The sequence below is a fragment of the Phoenix dactylifera genome, chromosome 3, assembly GCF_009389715.1.
Source record: "Phoenix dactylifera cultivar Barhee BC4 chromosome 3, palm_55x_up_171113_PBpolish2nd_filt_p, whole genome shotgun sequence".
Classification (NCBI taxonomy): domain Eukaryota; kingdom Viridiplantae; phylum Streptophyta; class Magnoliopsida; order Arecales; family Arecaceae; genus Phoenix; species Phoenix dactylifera.
Genome location: NC_052394.1, coordinates 3,150,951 through 3,163,815, shown reverse-complemented (window position 1 = coordinate 3,163,815; position 12,865 = coordinate 3,150,951). Strand labels below are relative to the sequence as shown.

The 12,865-nt window shown below is 40.2% G+C and overlaps 1 protein-coding gene across 1 annotated transcript; it reads right to left on the bottom strand.

Annotated features, from left to right (window-relative positions):
* Positions 1-4,864: 4,864 nt before the first annotated feature.
* LOC103709576 (60S ribosomal protein L13a-4) lies at positions 4,865-8,315 on the bottom strand. Its single transcript, XM_008795015.3, has 4 exons — positions 7,991-8,315; positions 7,799-7,915; positions 7,617-7,704; positions 4,865-5,354 (listed from the first exon to the last, which is right to left on the bottom strand). Exons 1-4 carry the CDS (start codon positions 8,260-8,262, stop codon positions 5,211-5,213), a joined length of 621 nt encoding a protein of 206 aa, XP_008793237.1. The 5' UTR covers positions 8,263-8,315; the 3' UTR covers positions 4,865-5,210.
* Positions 8,316-12,865: the final 4,550 nt, after the last annotated feature.

Here is a 12,865-nt window from a genome sequence, read left to right as displayed (position 1 = left end):
ACTCAGCAGAGGAGTGGACTTTGTGAATTGTGACGAGAGATCGTAACTTCAAACTCATCATAGTCGAGGATCGACGTCTATTCGGTGCGACTCGAAGCAAAGCCCAGAGCTACATAAAAAAGGCATCATCCATACAAGGCCGGTATAACCATGTTGGCAGACAACTACGGCTCCAGAATATATAAAGATTCTCTAGAGAATGCACCTCCTTTCGAGTCACTCGTATTCAGAGTTATCTGCACATCATTCAAAAGAAAATTTCTAAAAAAATTATCTTTTTTCATCAATTTTGTTTTATGATCTTATTTTTTATACCCATGCTTGATAAAAAAAAGCCACGACCATTTTTTTTTTTATCTCTGCAAACTTGTTTTTAATTTATTAATTATGTTTATTTTTATTTATTAAAAAAAATTGTTTTGAGCACTAGGTTTTCCGAGTTTTAAATTGGATCTCTTAAATTCTGATCCAATATGATCTTTTCATCCAATCTTCATTTAATTGATCTCCCTGCATTGTATTTATTGCTGGAACCGGGGCAACCGCGAACCAAGGAGGAGGAGCTTCTGCTGCGGTGCGGTGGCGGACGACTGTCTCCAGCGGACCTGCAAAAAGCCTTGGGTCGGAGGATCTGTTGAAGATCCTCCAATGCTTAAGTTTAGAGAGGGATCTGGAGATATTTTTAATGAAAAGGTGTTTCCTAGCGAGGAGAGAAGATGCCCCTCTCTCCGGAGTCCCCCCTTTATAGGAGGGGGTGTAGCGGTTACACGGAATCGAATGTGATTGCGCAAATCTTAGTTTAAATAAGTTACCTTAGATGACACCAGATTTCAAGCTAGCTGGCGATCGGTTGAAATTGCGAGGATTCAAATATTGACAGCCGTTGTGGCAAAGACTGTGAGATTTGATTCCGGATATGGAGGATTTGGCAATCCCTTCTTTAGGAGGATCGGCTTGACTGTTGGTGGCATCGGGGTCGGCCTCAGCTTCTGACTAGATCTTCCTTGATCTCAAGGTCAATCGGGCTTTGCTCAGCCGAGACCATGCCTGCTAAGGTCATGCCTGCCGAGGCTGTGCTTGTCGAGGCCACACTTATCGAGCTTACGTCTGCCGTCGGATTCGGATGCTTTAATTGTATTTGTGAGGTGGTCCACTTTTCCTAGGGGTGGCAAAATATGACCCGACCCGCCAACCCGACCCGTGTTCGACCCGCTATAAACAGGTTTGGGTTTGGCCTAAATGGGTTCGGGTCGTAAACAGGTTGACCCGTTTAACCAGTTTATTAATTGGGTCGGATACGGGTTTTAGATATCTAACCTGCCTAACCGTTTAACCCGTTTATAATTCCATGCCCAAGTTTTTTTTTTGTTTGTTTATTTGCTCGCTGGGAGGTGGGAGCCTGGGACGGCTGGGAGGGTGGGACGGTCGGGCAGCCCATAGAAAAATCCCCAATCCCCTCACGGCTCACCCTCACTCCCACAAACCTTCTCCCCCTCCCTCCCTCCCTCCCTCCTTCGGTCCTTCCCATTCTCAAAAATCCACGAGTGTCAACGAAGAAGAGCTTAGAGTTCCCCTCCTGCCGTCCAAGGACCCACTGAAAGCCCCCCTCCAAGACTCGTCCCCTCACCATTCTCGGCCCCGACGACCCGTGCGACGCCCTCGAACGCCGACGAACCCCGCGACGCCCCCGAACGCTGACGAACCCCGCGACGCCCCCGGACGTCGACGAACCCCGCGACGCCCCCGGACGCCGCCGACCTGAAATCGAGCAGCGGCAGGGGCTAGGGTTAGGGTTTCGGGCCCTCCCCTCTCTCCGTTCTCCTTCTTCGGCGATGAGAAGGTACGAGTTCTTCGTTTGCCGTTTGCGGAAGGATGGGATCATGGAGGAAGACAGAGTAGGGCCGGCTGCGAGTGAAATTTTGAATCGGTGGTTCTCCACCGTGGAGGGATTTGAAATTTGGGAGGAAGAGATTAGGGGCCTACTCTGGCTGTGAGCCTGTGAATCTGTGATCTAATCCCTAATTTAGGGCGTTATTAGGGCTGGCTGTGAGCCTGTGAATCTGTGATCATTTCTGTCCCAATTTTTTTTTTTATTAAATGGGTTAAACGGGTCGGGTCGGGTTACCCATTTAATAAACAGGTCAGGTTCAGGTTGCAATTTTCTGACCTGTTTATTAAACAGGTCGGGTTCAGGTTTACAATTTTTTGACCTGATCTGCATCTGACCCGACCCATTTATGTCTGACCCGACCCGATTGCCACCCCTAACTTTTCTTTTCCCCCATCAATATTATATAATGTCCGGGTGACAATTTTAAAGATTAAAATATACTCATGTTGTATGGAGGAAAAAACAAGAAAAAAAAACTCTAATCCTCCTAAAAAAATTATTAGTTGAACAGGATCTACTGGCTCAGCGGCAGATCAATCTAATCACAACAGCAGCTCCACTGTCGCCGGTGCTTGCTTTGCATCCCCTTGCTCCTCCACCAACTCTGCGATCCGCCCGACCGCTGCCGCCCCCGCAGCCATCACCTGCCTTAATTTGGTTCTCCTTTGCTAGGCACAAGGAGAACAGCCTCCAATCTCCACCTCGCCACCCGCGCACTACTCCCGTTCTCTTCTACCAGCCCTACCAACCCCTCCACGGTCTCCCTCGTTGTTCCAGGCCACCACCGTCCACACCTTCGCCGGTCGTGCCCCCGCCGCCACTGTTCCCTCCAACACCGCGGTTGCACTAATTCGCGCCTCCATCGCTAGGTGCTCCCTCGTCACCTACACCAATCTCCTCAGCCTCTTCGGCCGCCCTGCCTTCTCCGCACTCTCTCCTCCATCAGCGAGTACATCGCGAGCACCTCCATCCTAATCCAGATCCTCGAACACGATCTCGATCAACGTCGATAAGTGACATGGCGAGCCTCTCCTCGGAGTTCAGTAAGGCAGGCACCGACAAGACTACCGTTGCGTTGCAGTGGATCACGGCGAGCCTCGTGAAGGGACATACAAGGGAAGCTGGTGGAAGAGATCAAGAGGGTGGTGCGGAGTGATGCAGGAGGACTTGCAGAGGATACCATATTTGAAGGCTGTGATCATGGAAGGGTTACGGCCACACACACCGGCCACTTTGTGCTGCCACAAACAGTGACGGAGGACATGAATTTGAATGGGTACTTGACAGTGACGGGGCTAAGCTAATCGTATGAGAAGGTACGACAGGAGCTAATGGAGTTATGACGCAAAAAGTTCTTTGCTGGTGGTCGGCTGAGTGGGTGAATATAATCGGGTGCAGGGAAGTGAAGATGATGCCGTTTGGCGTTCGGAGGAGGATGACTTGGGCTGGCCATGCCCCAACTCGAGTACTTTGTGGCTAATCTAGTAAGGGAGTTTGGGTGGATGGTTGTCGAACGTGGGAGGGTTGACGGGGTTTCTTTGGGTTTTTTTTTTGGTGAATAAAAGTTGACTTGCTCAAGACGCTTGAATTCGTTGCGGCAATGAGGGCCTTTTCCTAGGAACAAGCAAAGAACGTGTATTTGTAGGATATCTTATTTGTTTCCTTTTATTCTTTTATTTATTCTCTCTCTCCATTTTATTCAAATTTAAAAACTGAAAATATTAGAGTTTTTCTCCAAGAAAATAGGTGATTAAAATTGAGAAGAAAAAAAAAATCAACTACCCTTTTGATAATTTGTGGAGAAATGGCAGATCAACTTGGAAGACTGATTAGAAATATGTCGGAAGAAAAAATAATTTTTGGAGAAGAGAAAGAGAGAAAAGAATTGATGAACCCATAAAGAACTAGAAGAAGAAGCCAATGAAGAAAGAGATGGGGAAAAGGGTAGATGAATTGATCGCAAAAAACTCTAGAATCTGGATTACAAAACTGAAGCTCATTCTAATTAGAAATTTTAAAAAACAGCAAGAATGATTTTGTCATCTTAGACAGTGCCTTAATAGCATCAAGTAGTAAGTGAGGCTCAGGCTCATACTGGATGGCTTAATAAATTTAAAAAATTTAATTGAATTTTTTTTAAACAATTACAAGGTAAGGGAAATTGGGGGAAAAAATGAAAAGGTGGATAGGTAATTTTCCCTTTCACTCTAGTGCCATTAATTATCCTGCTTCTCTTGATTTCTTTCGTTTTTCAGTGTCCCATAGCGACTCGGAGGTTTAAGAGAGTTTGGAGAAAGAGAGAAGGCAAAACGGGGGAAGGGCTTTGGATGGAGAAGAGTTGAGGATCAGAATCCATGGATCCAATAAATGCTCCATCCTTACACGATCATCATGAATTTGTCAGTTAATACGTTCATGTATCTTATGGGACTCATATGGTCATCATGGCCTTTGCACCATAAACAGCTTTAATCCAACTGGCTCTCTCTCTCTCTCTCTCTCTCTCTCCAATGCAATCCTGAACCAAAGAGGATCAGCTCCCAATGTTAGACAGCACCAACAACTTGCAGGAGCAATTAAAATGGAATACCTTTTCTGAAAAAGTAGTCATAAATTTTTCGAAATGTTAGCTTTCTAATGAAACAAACGCAAAAAATTAGATTTTTCAAGAAAAATCAGTTTTCCAATTACATCTAAACACGTCCTAAAATAAAACACTTCCAATTGTTTTAGCATAAAAGATGCTCATGCACATATTTCCATTGTATAGAAGATAAAGGAGAGATTTGTTAAGTAAAAGAGAAAATAAGGGGGACAAAACAGAAACCGGCATCCACTGCTTTCCATGTTGCAATTTCAAAGAGATGTAGAGTCTCCGCTCCTTTCCGCATGGGAATTCTACTCCAGAACTCCTGTGATGAAAAGAAAAGAATGGCTCATATATTTCAATACTATCAACAATAAAGGCCATCCTGAAGATAATGGTGGTCGTAGATATCAGCCCATGAGCAGAAGAATGCTCAGTTGCATTAGCAGCAATATCCTATAACAATACTACGAAATGCCAATCTAAAATGTGTTCCAAACAATGCTGAGACAAAGCATAGGCACAAGAAAAAATTCTACAAGGAAAATCAAGCCACTAAAGCGCCAGCAGTTGCAGTCTAAAGTCCAAACATAACTTTGTGCTCATGTAAAACAAAGTAGTCAAAATAGTCACCATTGCAGCTTCCAACTCGGAGAGAATGACCCAACTAATAAATAGCAAAAAGGATTAATATTGTTGTTCCACAAAAAATAAACCTAGGAGAAAACAGTCTCAGTACTTCAGTGGGGCAAGGATATCAAGCTGGGAGCCAAGCTTCTCTTCTGCAGTTTTTTCAGCCTTCAACCTCAGTTTTGCTAGTTGCTTCCTCCTTTCATATGCCACCTGAGACCTCTGTTTCCTCTTTGCCTCCAGCTCCTGCACAAGGAGTTAAAATTGTGAGAGATCTTGACATAATAGCAGAAAAGCATTCCTGAACCAATAACTTCCACAGCAGCAAAAGGAAACAACATATTGTCTTAAGGAACCTCCCCCTTTCCACGAAGCTTACTTCAGATTGTCCAACAAGCAGGATGAAGCTGAGGCCAATGCGCTTGCCAGAGCATTATCTCAATATAGTATAGTGTGCTCACAAGCCAAGTCCAGACTGGTCGAAATGAGACCAAAGTTTATGGGGACCAAAATAACTTGATGGTGTTTGACTCAAACAACCAATGACTGCATTAACATGGGTATTGGAGACAAAACATACTTCTTTCTATCAGTTCATTCAAACTTGTCACCATTTTGAAGAGGAAAGATATATTTTGATTCAGCAAGATATATTTCAATCATATATATAATAGGTGTACAATTAATATGCAAAAAATAAATAGTTAGGGTGTGTTCTTGTTCCTACAGGAATATTATGCAGGAATCAAGCCTGTTGGCCCGCCCAGCCTGCGTCTTGTAAGGTCCTGCTAAAGCCCCAGCCTAAATCCCAGTTGTGGCCTGTGGGTATGTAGGAAGGAAAAAAAGACCCATTGAGATTTTTTCCCACTTTCCACAGGATTCGAACAGGGGGGATTTTGGGTTGATATCCCAATCCACGAATCCAGCAGGAAATTCAGCCTAAATCCTGCTAAATTACCAAAACAGGCCCTTAAACTGATATTTTATCCAAAAAAATACTTTGACATGTGCATCTCACAATTACCTGAGTTTTCTATCCAATTAAAATATGGTGTTAGGCTACTTGACTAGTTTATGGTGTATAACTCCAAAGTAGAGCACTAGACAGACCAGAACTTCATGTAGCAATGTTACACTCCATACAGTATGACACCTAGATAGACCCAGATGATATAAAAATGTATGCAATAGATATGTCATAGAAAATTGCTATATGTGCTGAACAAGAGTCAGGCATAGGCAAAGAATTTGGGCCCACAAATTGATAAAAGAAACATCAATATGAAGCTAAACATCTTTAAATATACTAAATTATTAATGTCAATGACGAGATGGGCCCTTTAGAACTTGCAATATTCATGACATAACATCTGAATAGTACAGTTGGGAACACCCTTGTACATAATTTGTTGACAGAAGTATTTTGCCTCCAACTAAAAACGTTCATTTTTTGTGTGTGTGTGTTTCTTTTTTTTGGGACGCGGGCATAACTAGATGCCTGGATTCAGCACCCAATGGCATCAAAACTCTAACAGAACCTTCTAGATCTCTATCTTGGGAATATACAAATATAAACTGCTGGAAAATTCATCTGGTAATGATTTGTAAAAGTACTATCCATAGCAAAAAAATTTGTATACCTTTTAAATGGCGATTGGGAAATCCATATCCCACCAGGTTATTGTTACAGCTAAGCTAACTTGCAATTTGCTCGGAAGTGATGGATTGGAAATAGTACAGGTTAGATTATAGTTGATTTGTTTTTCCCCTAAAAGCTTCTGTCACCTTTCTGACTAAAAAGAAAGTTATTACTACAACCCGTCACCTCAAAAACAAAAAAGAAAAAAATTGTACACTTGAAACAAACAGAACCCACAGCACTCTCTCTTAGCAGTCATGAAGCTTTCAGTAATCCCCTATAAGACCCCAACACCCTCCAATACTAATATCCAACAGGGTATTAGTTCAGTAATCTTACATATCTAAAAAGAAACTGCATTCTGTCCAAGAAGATGTCAAGATTATAAAAAAAAAAGGAAACAACCTCCAAATCTATAAAGCAATATTTGCGTGTGCTTTCCATTTCCCATTTTCTGCCCTCCAATTAACAAATTATCAGCATTTCATTAAAAATATAGGTCCAGTGCACATCCTAATTGTCCAGACAACAAAAGAAGACGTACAGTAAACCAACAGATCATTGTTCTCTGAATTCATAATTGCACCATTTTACCATTTTTTTCAATAAACAAAGAGCTAGGCAGGCTACTGCTGAAGTTGGCAGCATTACAAGTGACTAAAAAGTGTGAAGACATATTAATCAAGCGAAAGAAAACAAGAAAAAACTACATTACATCGAAAATCATAAATGGATGAAAAAAGATCGTTATACACATCAAAAGATAAGCAGGCGACAAGGTTAACATAGAAACATCTGACGGCACGTAAAAAGGTCACCAGATAGTAACTAAACATATAAAGGAAGTAATGGAGCAGATTTGGTCTGACCTTAATAGTATCATAGTAATTCCATCCAACCTCCGAGGAAAGCCGCCCCAGCAAGCAGTACTTGTGCCCAGCCTGAAGCCTCAAAACCCTAATTCCCCCCAGGAAAACCACCAAAACATCAATAAAGCCGACAAAAATCGAAACTTTTCCAGACAAGGATAACAGCAGTAGCTAGCTCGTACTTGAGAGCGTCTGGAATGACCATCCTCTTCATCCTATCGTACGGCGGAGGCACCCCCTCGTAGGCCTTCAGCCTGGCCAGCGCGGCCGCGCCGCGCTTCGTCTTGTGCGGAATCATCCTGCCAAAATAACGATCAAATAGGACGAGATTACCGGAAAAGCCTAATTTAGAGAAAAAGAAGCGGATTACGGACCCACGGATGGTGCGCCAGAGGATCTTAGCAGGGGCGCGGAAGTGGATGGGGCCGTGGGAGGGTTTGGTGTTCATGCGCTTGCGGAGGAAGCGGAGGTACTTCATCTTCTGGCGGACGAGGCCGCCCGAGAGGCAGATCTCCTCGCACCGCACCACCACCACGCGCTGCCCGTTGAGGAGCTCCTTCGCCAGGATCGACGCCAGCCGACCGAGCATGTGGTGACGCGCGTCCACCACCACTCTCCTCGCGCAGATCCCCGATCCCGAAACCATGGCTCTCTCTCTCTCTCTCTCTAATGGATTCGCCAAGGTCCCTCTTTTATGGGGATGGCGGCTAGGGTTTTCTATCTGTGGTTTTCTGAAAAGCGCCGACGAGTATCGGTATAATGTCTCGCGGGGTAGGATAAAAAAAGTCGGCTGCGGCAATTGAAGCCCCGACATTAGTAACGTAATGAAAATTTACCTGCTCTGATTGGATTAAATTTAAATAGCCCGTGGTCAAAATCGTAGTTTCACCCATTCTTCACTTTCTACTCCTCACTTCTATACCAAAACCTACTCAGGGGTCTAACCAAGTGCAGTAAACATTTTTCCCATTTACTACATCGTTTTTCTATCATCTTTGTCATTTTGAGCCTTGTTTTGAACTTTCTTTGATCAGCTTTAACTACTAATGATATGCAGTCAAACTGTATTCAGAATTGGTCAGCACCTATGTTGACATCCCTCTATGGTCTCCTATAATTTTAGCAAAATTTGAATTTCCTAGCCCATTCAAATTTACGGCCACATTTTGCTAATTGAATATTAAAACTTAACCAATCGCTAAGTTTACCTACAAAAGTGACCCACTTTTACGATTCATTAGAATCTTATTAATGTTTTCTCTTCATTGATTCTAGGTGCTAGGAGTTATGATCCATCACAAAGCCCAACTATGTGTCACATTTCAACCTAGATCATATCGTCCTTAGAACTCTTTAAAACATCGAATTCTTTATCCAAAAATTTTCCATTTATAGATATTCCCTTGGTCAAAGCTATGGAGTGGTATTTTAGAAAACTTTGAAAAAACTCTTGCACTTAGAATTTTGAAAATCTCTTAAACATAGATCTAGGGTTATAAAAGAGAAGATAGGAGAGCTCCCATTTACGAAGAATTTACCCTCTTGATCTCCTCTTAACTAGATCTACCTCCGCTAAAAACAAGCTTAGGCTTCAAGATCCATTCATCCCAAGATCCCCCCCCCCCCCCCCCCCCCCCCCTCCGTGCAAAAAATAAAATAAAATAGAAAAAAGAGGATAAATGTGATTTATGTACACCTTTGGTAAATCCCAACATTTATAAATCCACTGAAATATGTCTTAAAATTAATATTTGCTCACAAAAGGTGAAGCATAATTCATTATGGCAGACGTTCATATCCTAGTTGACACATATTTTTGAATTTCAGCCAAGTATGTTGTTTATATAAACTTTGAGTTAGTATTGAAAGAGCAAATTATTTATATTTTTTTTCAAAAAATTAGGTTTTGGGGGACTAGGACAATCAGATGGTAATTGGGACAGCCAACCAGGCAACAGATGCATTTCAATAAATTTCTAAAATCATTCTAACATCAATTTGGTGCGATGCCCTGTTGCAATTGTTGTTGCTATTTGCAAATGGTTTAATTCAAATGACTACGTGCTGGTTGTTGTGACGTTATATGCGCCGCTCAAAGCATTGATTCTTGGTTGTCCTAGTTGGTTGATTTAGTAAATTAGAATACATACATATACGTGCATACATACAGTTACAAGATCTTATATAATCCGTATAAGTAGATTTTAAAGAAAAATCATTCATAAACCACTACTTTTAAAGTAAAGCTAGTTGCTGTAAAACATTAAATGTATAAGATAAATTATTTGACAGCTTATCCTTCTTTTTGCCCTTTTGATCATACAATATCCATTTCATTGTCAAGAAAGAGGATTCTATTTTATTTTTCTTTTCGTGGCAACTAAAACCTAAGATAATGGACAAAATTCATAAGAACGCCATAATTAAGCATAACTTACGCAAAAATACCATTATAGTTTGCTCTAATTGAACTTCATTAATGAAAAGAATCTGTCATAGAAGGCACAATTAAAAATAGAGTTTTTTTACATATACAGCCTTCTAAATATAAAAAATTACATGAATACCCTCATCAAATTATTTTTTTATATATATCTTTATATATATATATATATATTCATACCATCTAATATTGTTAAGAAAATAAATGGCTTAAAACTAAAATAACTAAAATACCCTTATGGGTAGATATGTAAAAAAAAAATTATAAAGGTATACATATAAATAGCAACTTTGCGAGGGTATTCATGTAATTTCTTATATTTAAAAAGGTATATGTTTAAAAATTATTAAAAAAATCAAAACTCAGCTGAAATTTGCTAAGTATTTTATGATTTAGTTGGATCGATAAGTCAAAAAAAGATTAAGCGATATTGTCGATTTCTTTTTTAAGATCATGACTCGGTTAAGTTGTAATATTAGATGATCATTTTGGTAATGCTATTCTCTATTTAATTTTGATATAATTATCATCATTGAATCTATGACATCTATATATTCTTCATTATTTTTAACAAATTAAAGCATATCAAATTTAAATTAATTATAGATTCTTATATTAGTAAAATATTTTTTAGTGATTAATAAATGTTGAGTTGGTGTTTGTTTTCGAGGTAAGAATTTCATAAAAACAGCATGATTTATTCTATAAAAGTTGATATTAACATGAGAACATATGACATAGTAAAATTATTTTTTTATCATTTTTTATTAAAAATAACTGAATTATCTTTACCAAATTTTGATTATTTTTTATTGAATTTTTTTAAAGTGTATATCCTCCTAAATATGCATAATTGCATGAATATCTAGAGTATACATACAAAATAAGTATTTTATGAGAGTATAATGCAAATAGCAATTTTATGATAATATTGATATAATTTTGTATATTTTGGAGGGTATATAGGCACAAAAAATTTTAAAAGTATCCATTTCTAGTCGTACCTGATAAACAAGTTATTCATTAATTTTAAAAATAAGTTTTGTTGTTTTATGTATAAAAAAAGATAATGTTTCTTGTTGGTCATTGACGGCCCCACTTTAGAGCTTCACCTCATAGCTAGGGGTGGCAATTGGGTCGGGTTGGAGATAAACGGGTTGGGTCAGATGCAGATTAGGTCAGAAAATTATAGACCGACCTGTTTAACCTGTTTAATAAATAGGTAATCCGACCCAACCCGTTTAACCTGTTTAATAAATAGGTAACCTGTTTGTCCAACCCGACCTGACCTGTTTAACATGTTTCGAGATATCAGAGGGAACTCAAATCATTCATCCGGTGAGGAGTGAAACATCGATAAAACACCATTATTCACCATCAGGGAAAGGAAAATATAGGAAAGAACAGCAAGAAAGAAAGATTAAAGAGAGATTTTGGGGGATGAGAAGTATCGGTTGCACCTGGAGGTTGATGAGGAGCTTGGTGGTGACCCGATCCGTGGAGTCCACGGTGGAGGAGATGGCCGACGTCATGGCCCAAAACTTGGAGCGGAGTAGAGGGTAGGCCGAAGAAGGAAGGGAAAGGACCTCATCTAGCTCGCAACTAGGGTTCTGGAGAACGTACTTGGGACGCCATTAGAAGAAGAAACCCTAAATTAGGGACTCAAAGAAGCTAGGATTTCATAGAGAGAGAAGGGAAAGGGGAGTACTTCCATATGACGTGGATGAAGTGCTCTTGAACTCCGTTCGGAGAGCTCCGTAGTCGAAAATGGAGCTAAACGCCATTGGTGGGAGGGAGGAGGCTTGTGTTCCTGCTTCCTTTGCTGCAGACACAACTCTCTCTCTCTCTCGAGAGAGAGAGAGAGTCTCGAAACTAGTAATCAAACAGATTGCCAGAGGTGTAGGACCGTAGGTGTATAGCTTCCATGGGGCATGGGCAATGGGATTACGATGGCCAGACCGCGGACGGCAACTCCGCTGCGAGTGATTGCAACTGCGATTCGTGGTAGACTCGGAGCTTGGGCGGGGGCTTCTTTGGATTTAGGCCAGCCCTAAACGGATTAAATGGGTTAGACATTTAAAATATATATCTGACTCAATTAATAAAAAAGTTAAACGGATCAACATGTTTACGACTTAAATTTATTTAGGTTAAACTCAAATTTATTTATAAAGGATCAAACATGTGTCGAATCGATAGGTTGGATCATATTTTGCCACCTCTAGCCATAACTTATCATGCAGGTCCGTTGCCTTTAGATTCTCCACTATTGCGGTACTTTTGAGAGAACTAAAGGATACGAAAGGGATCTTTAGAAAGGAATCCTTTCCTCAGGGCAATGATACCCTGAGACAAGATAAAGAATCAAATATACATAAAAAAAATATATAAATAATCAAATAGCTCTCACTCACTCGCGCTAAAAGGTGATGCTAATCAATGACGAAATAATGAACAACTTTTCTTTAAAGAAAAAGGATAATAAATTCCGTAGTTGCATAGGAATTTACATCTGAATTTATTGCAGAGTAACCAACTACTCGTCATTAGATCAACCAATTCAAGTGAAGACAGCATGTTATCTATATCTACCTTAATAGGGCTGAGGTTGCACATAATTCTTTATTTGCCATGTGAAAGCCCGTATTAATGATGCCAACAAAAACTTCTAAAAAAAGCTCAGCATGTATAGAGTTCTCTGTTTACTGTATAGATGTCAGTATCAATTACATACATTTTTGTTTGACCATAAGTTTATTTAGCTATTGAAGTATTTTATTTATTATAATTTATTATATTATCATAT

Coding starts and splice junctions, on each gene's coding strand:
- LOC103709576 (XM_008795015.3), bottom strand. CDS start 8,262: ATGGTTTCGGGATCGGGGATCTGCGCGAGGAGAGTGGTGGTGGACGCG. Junction 7,916..7,990: donor CTCTGGCGCACCATCCGTGG/GTCCGTAATCCG, acceptor TTATTTTGGCAG/GATGATTCCGCACAAGACGA. Junction 5,355..7,616: donor ATTACTATGATACTATTAAG/GTCAGACCAAAT, acceptor CTCCTTGTGCAG/GAGCTGGAGGCAAAGAGGAA.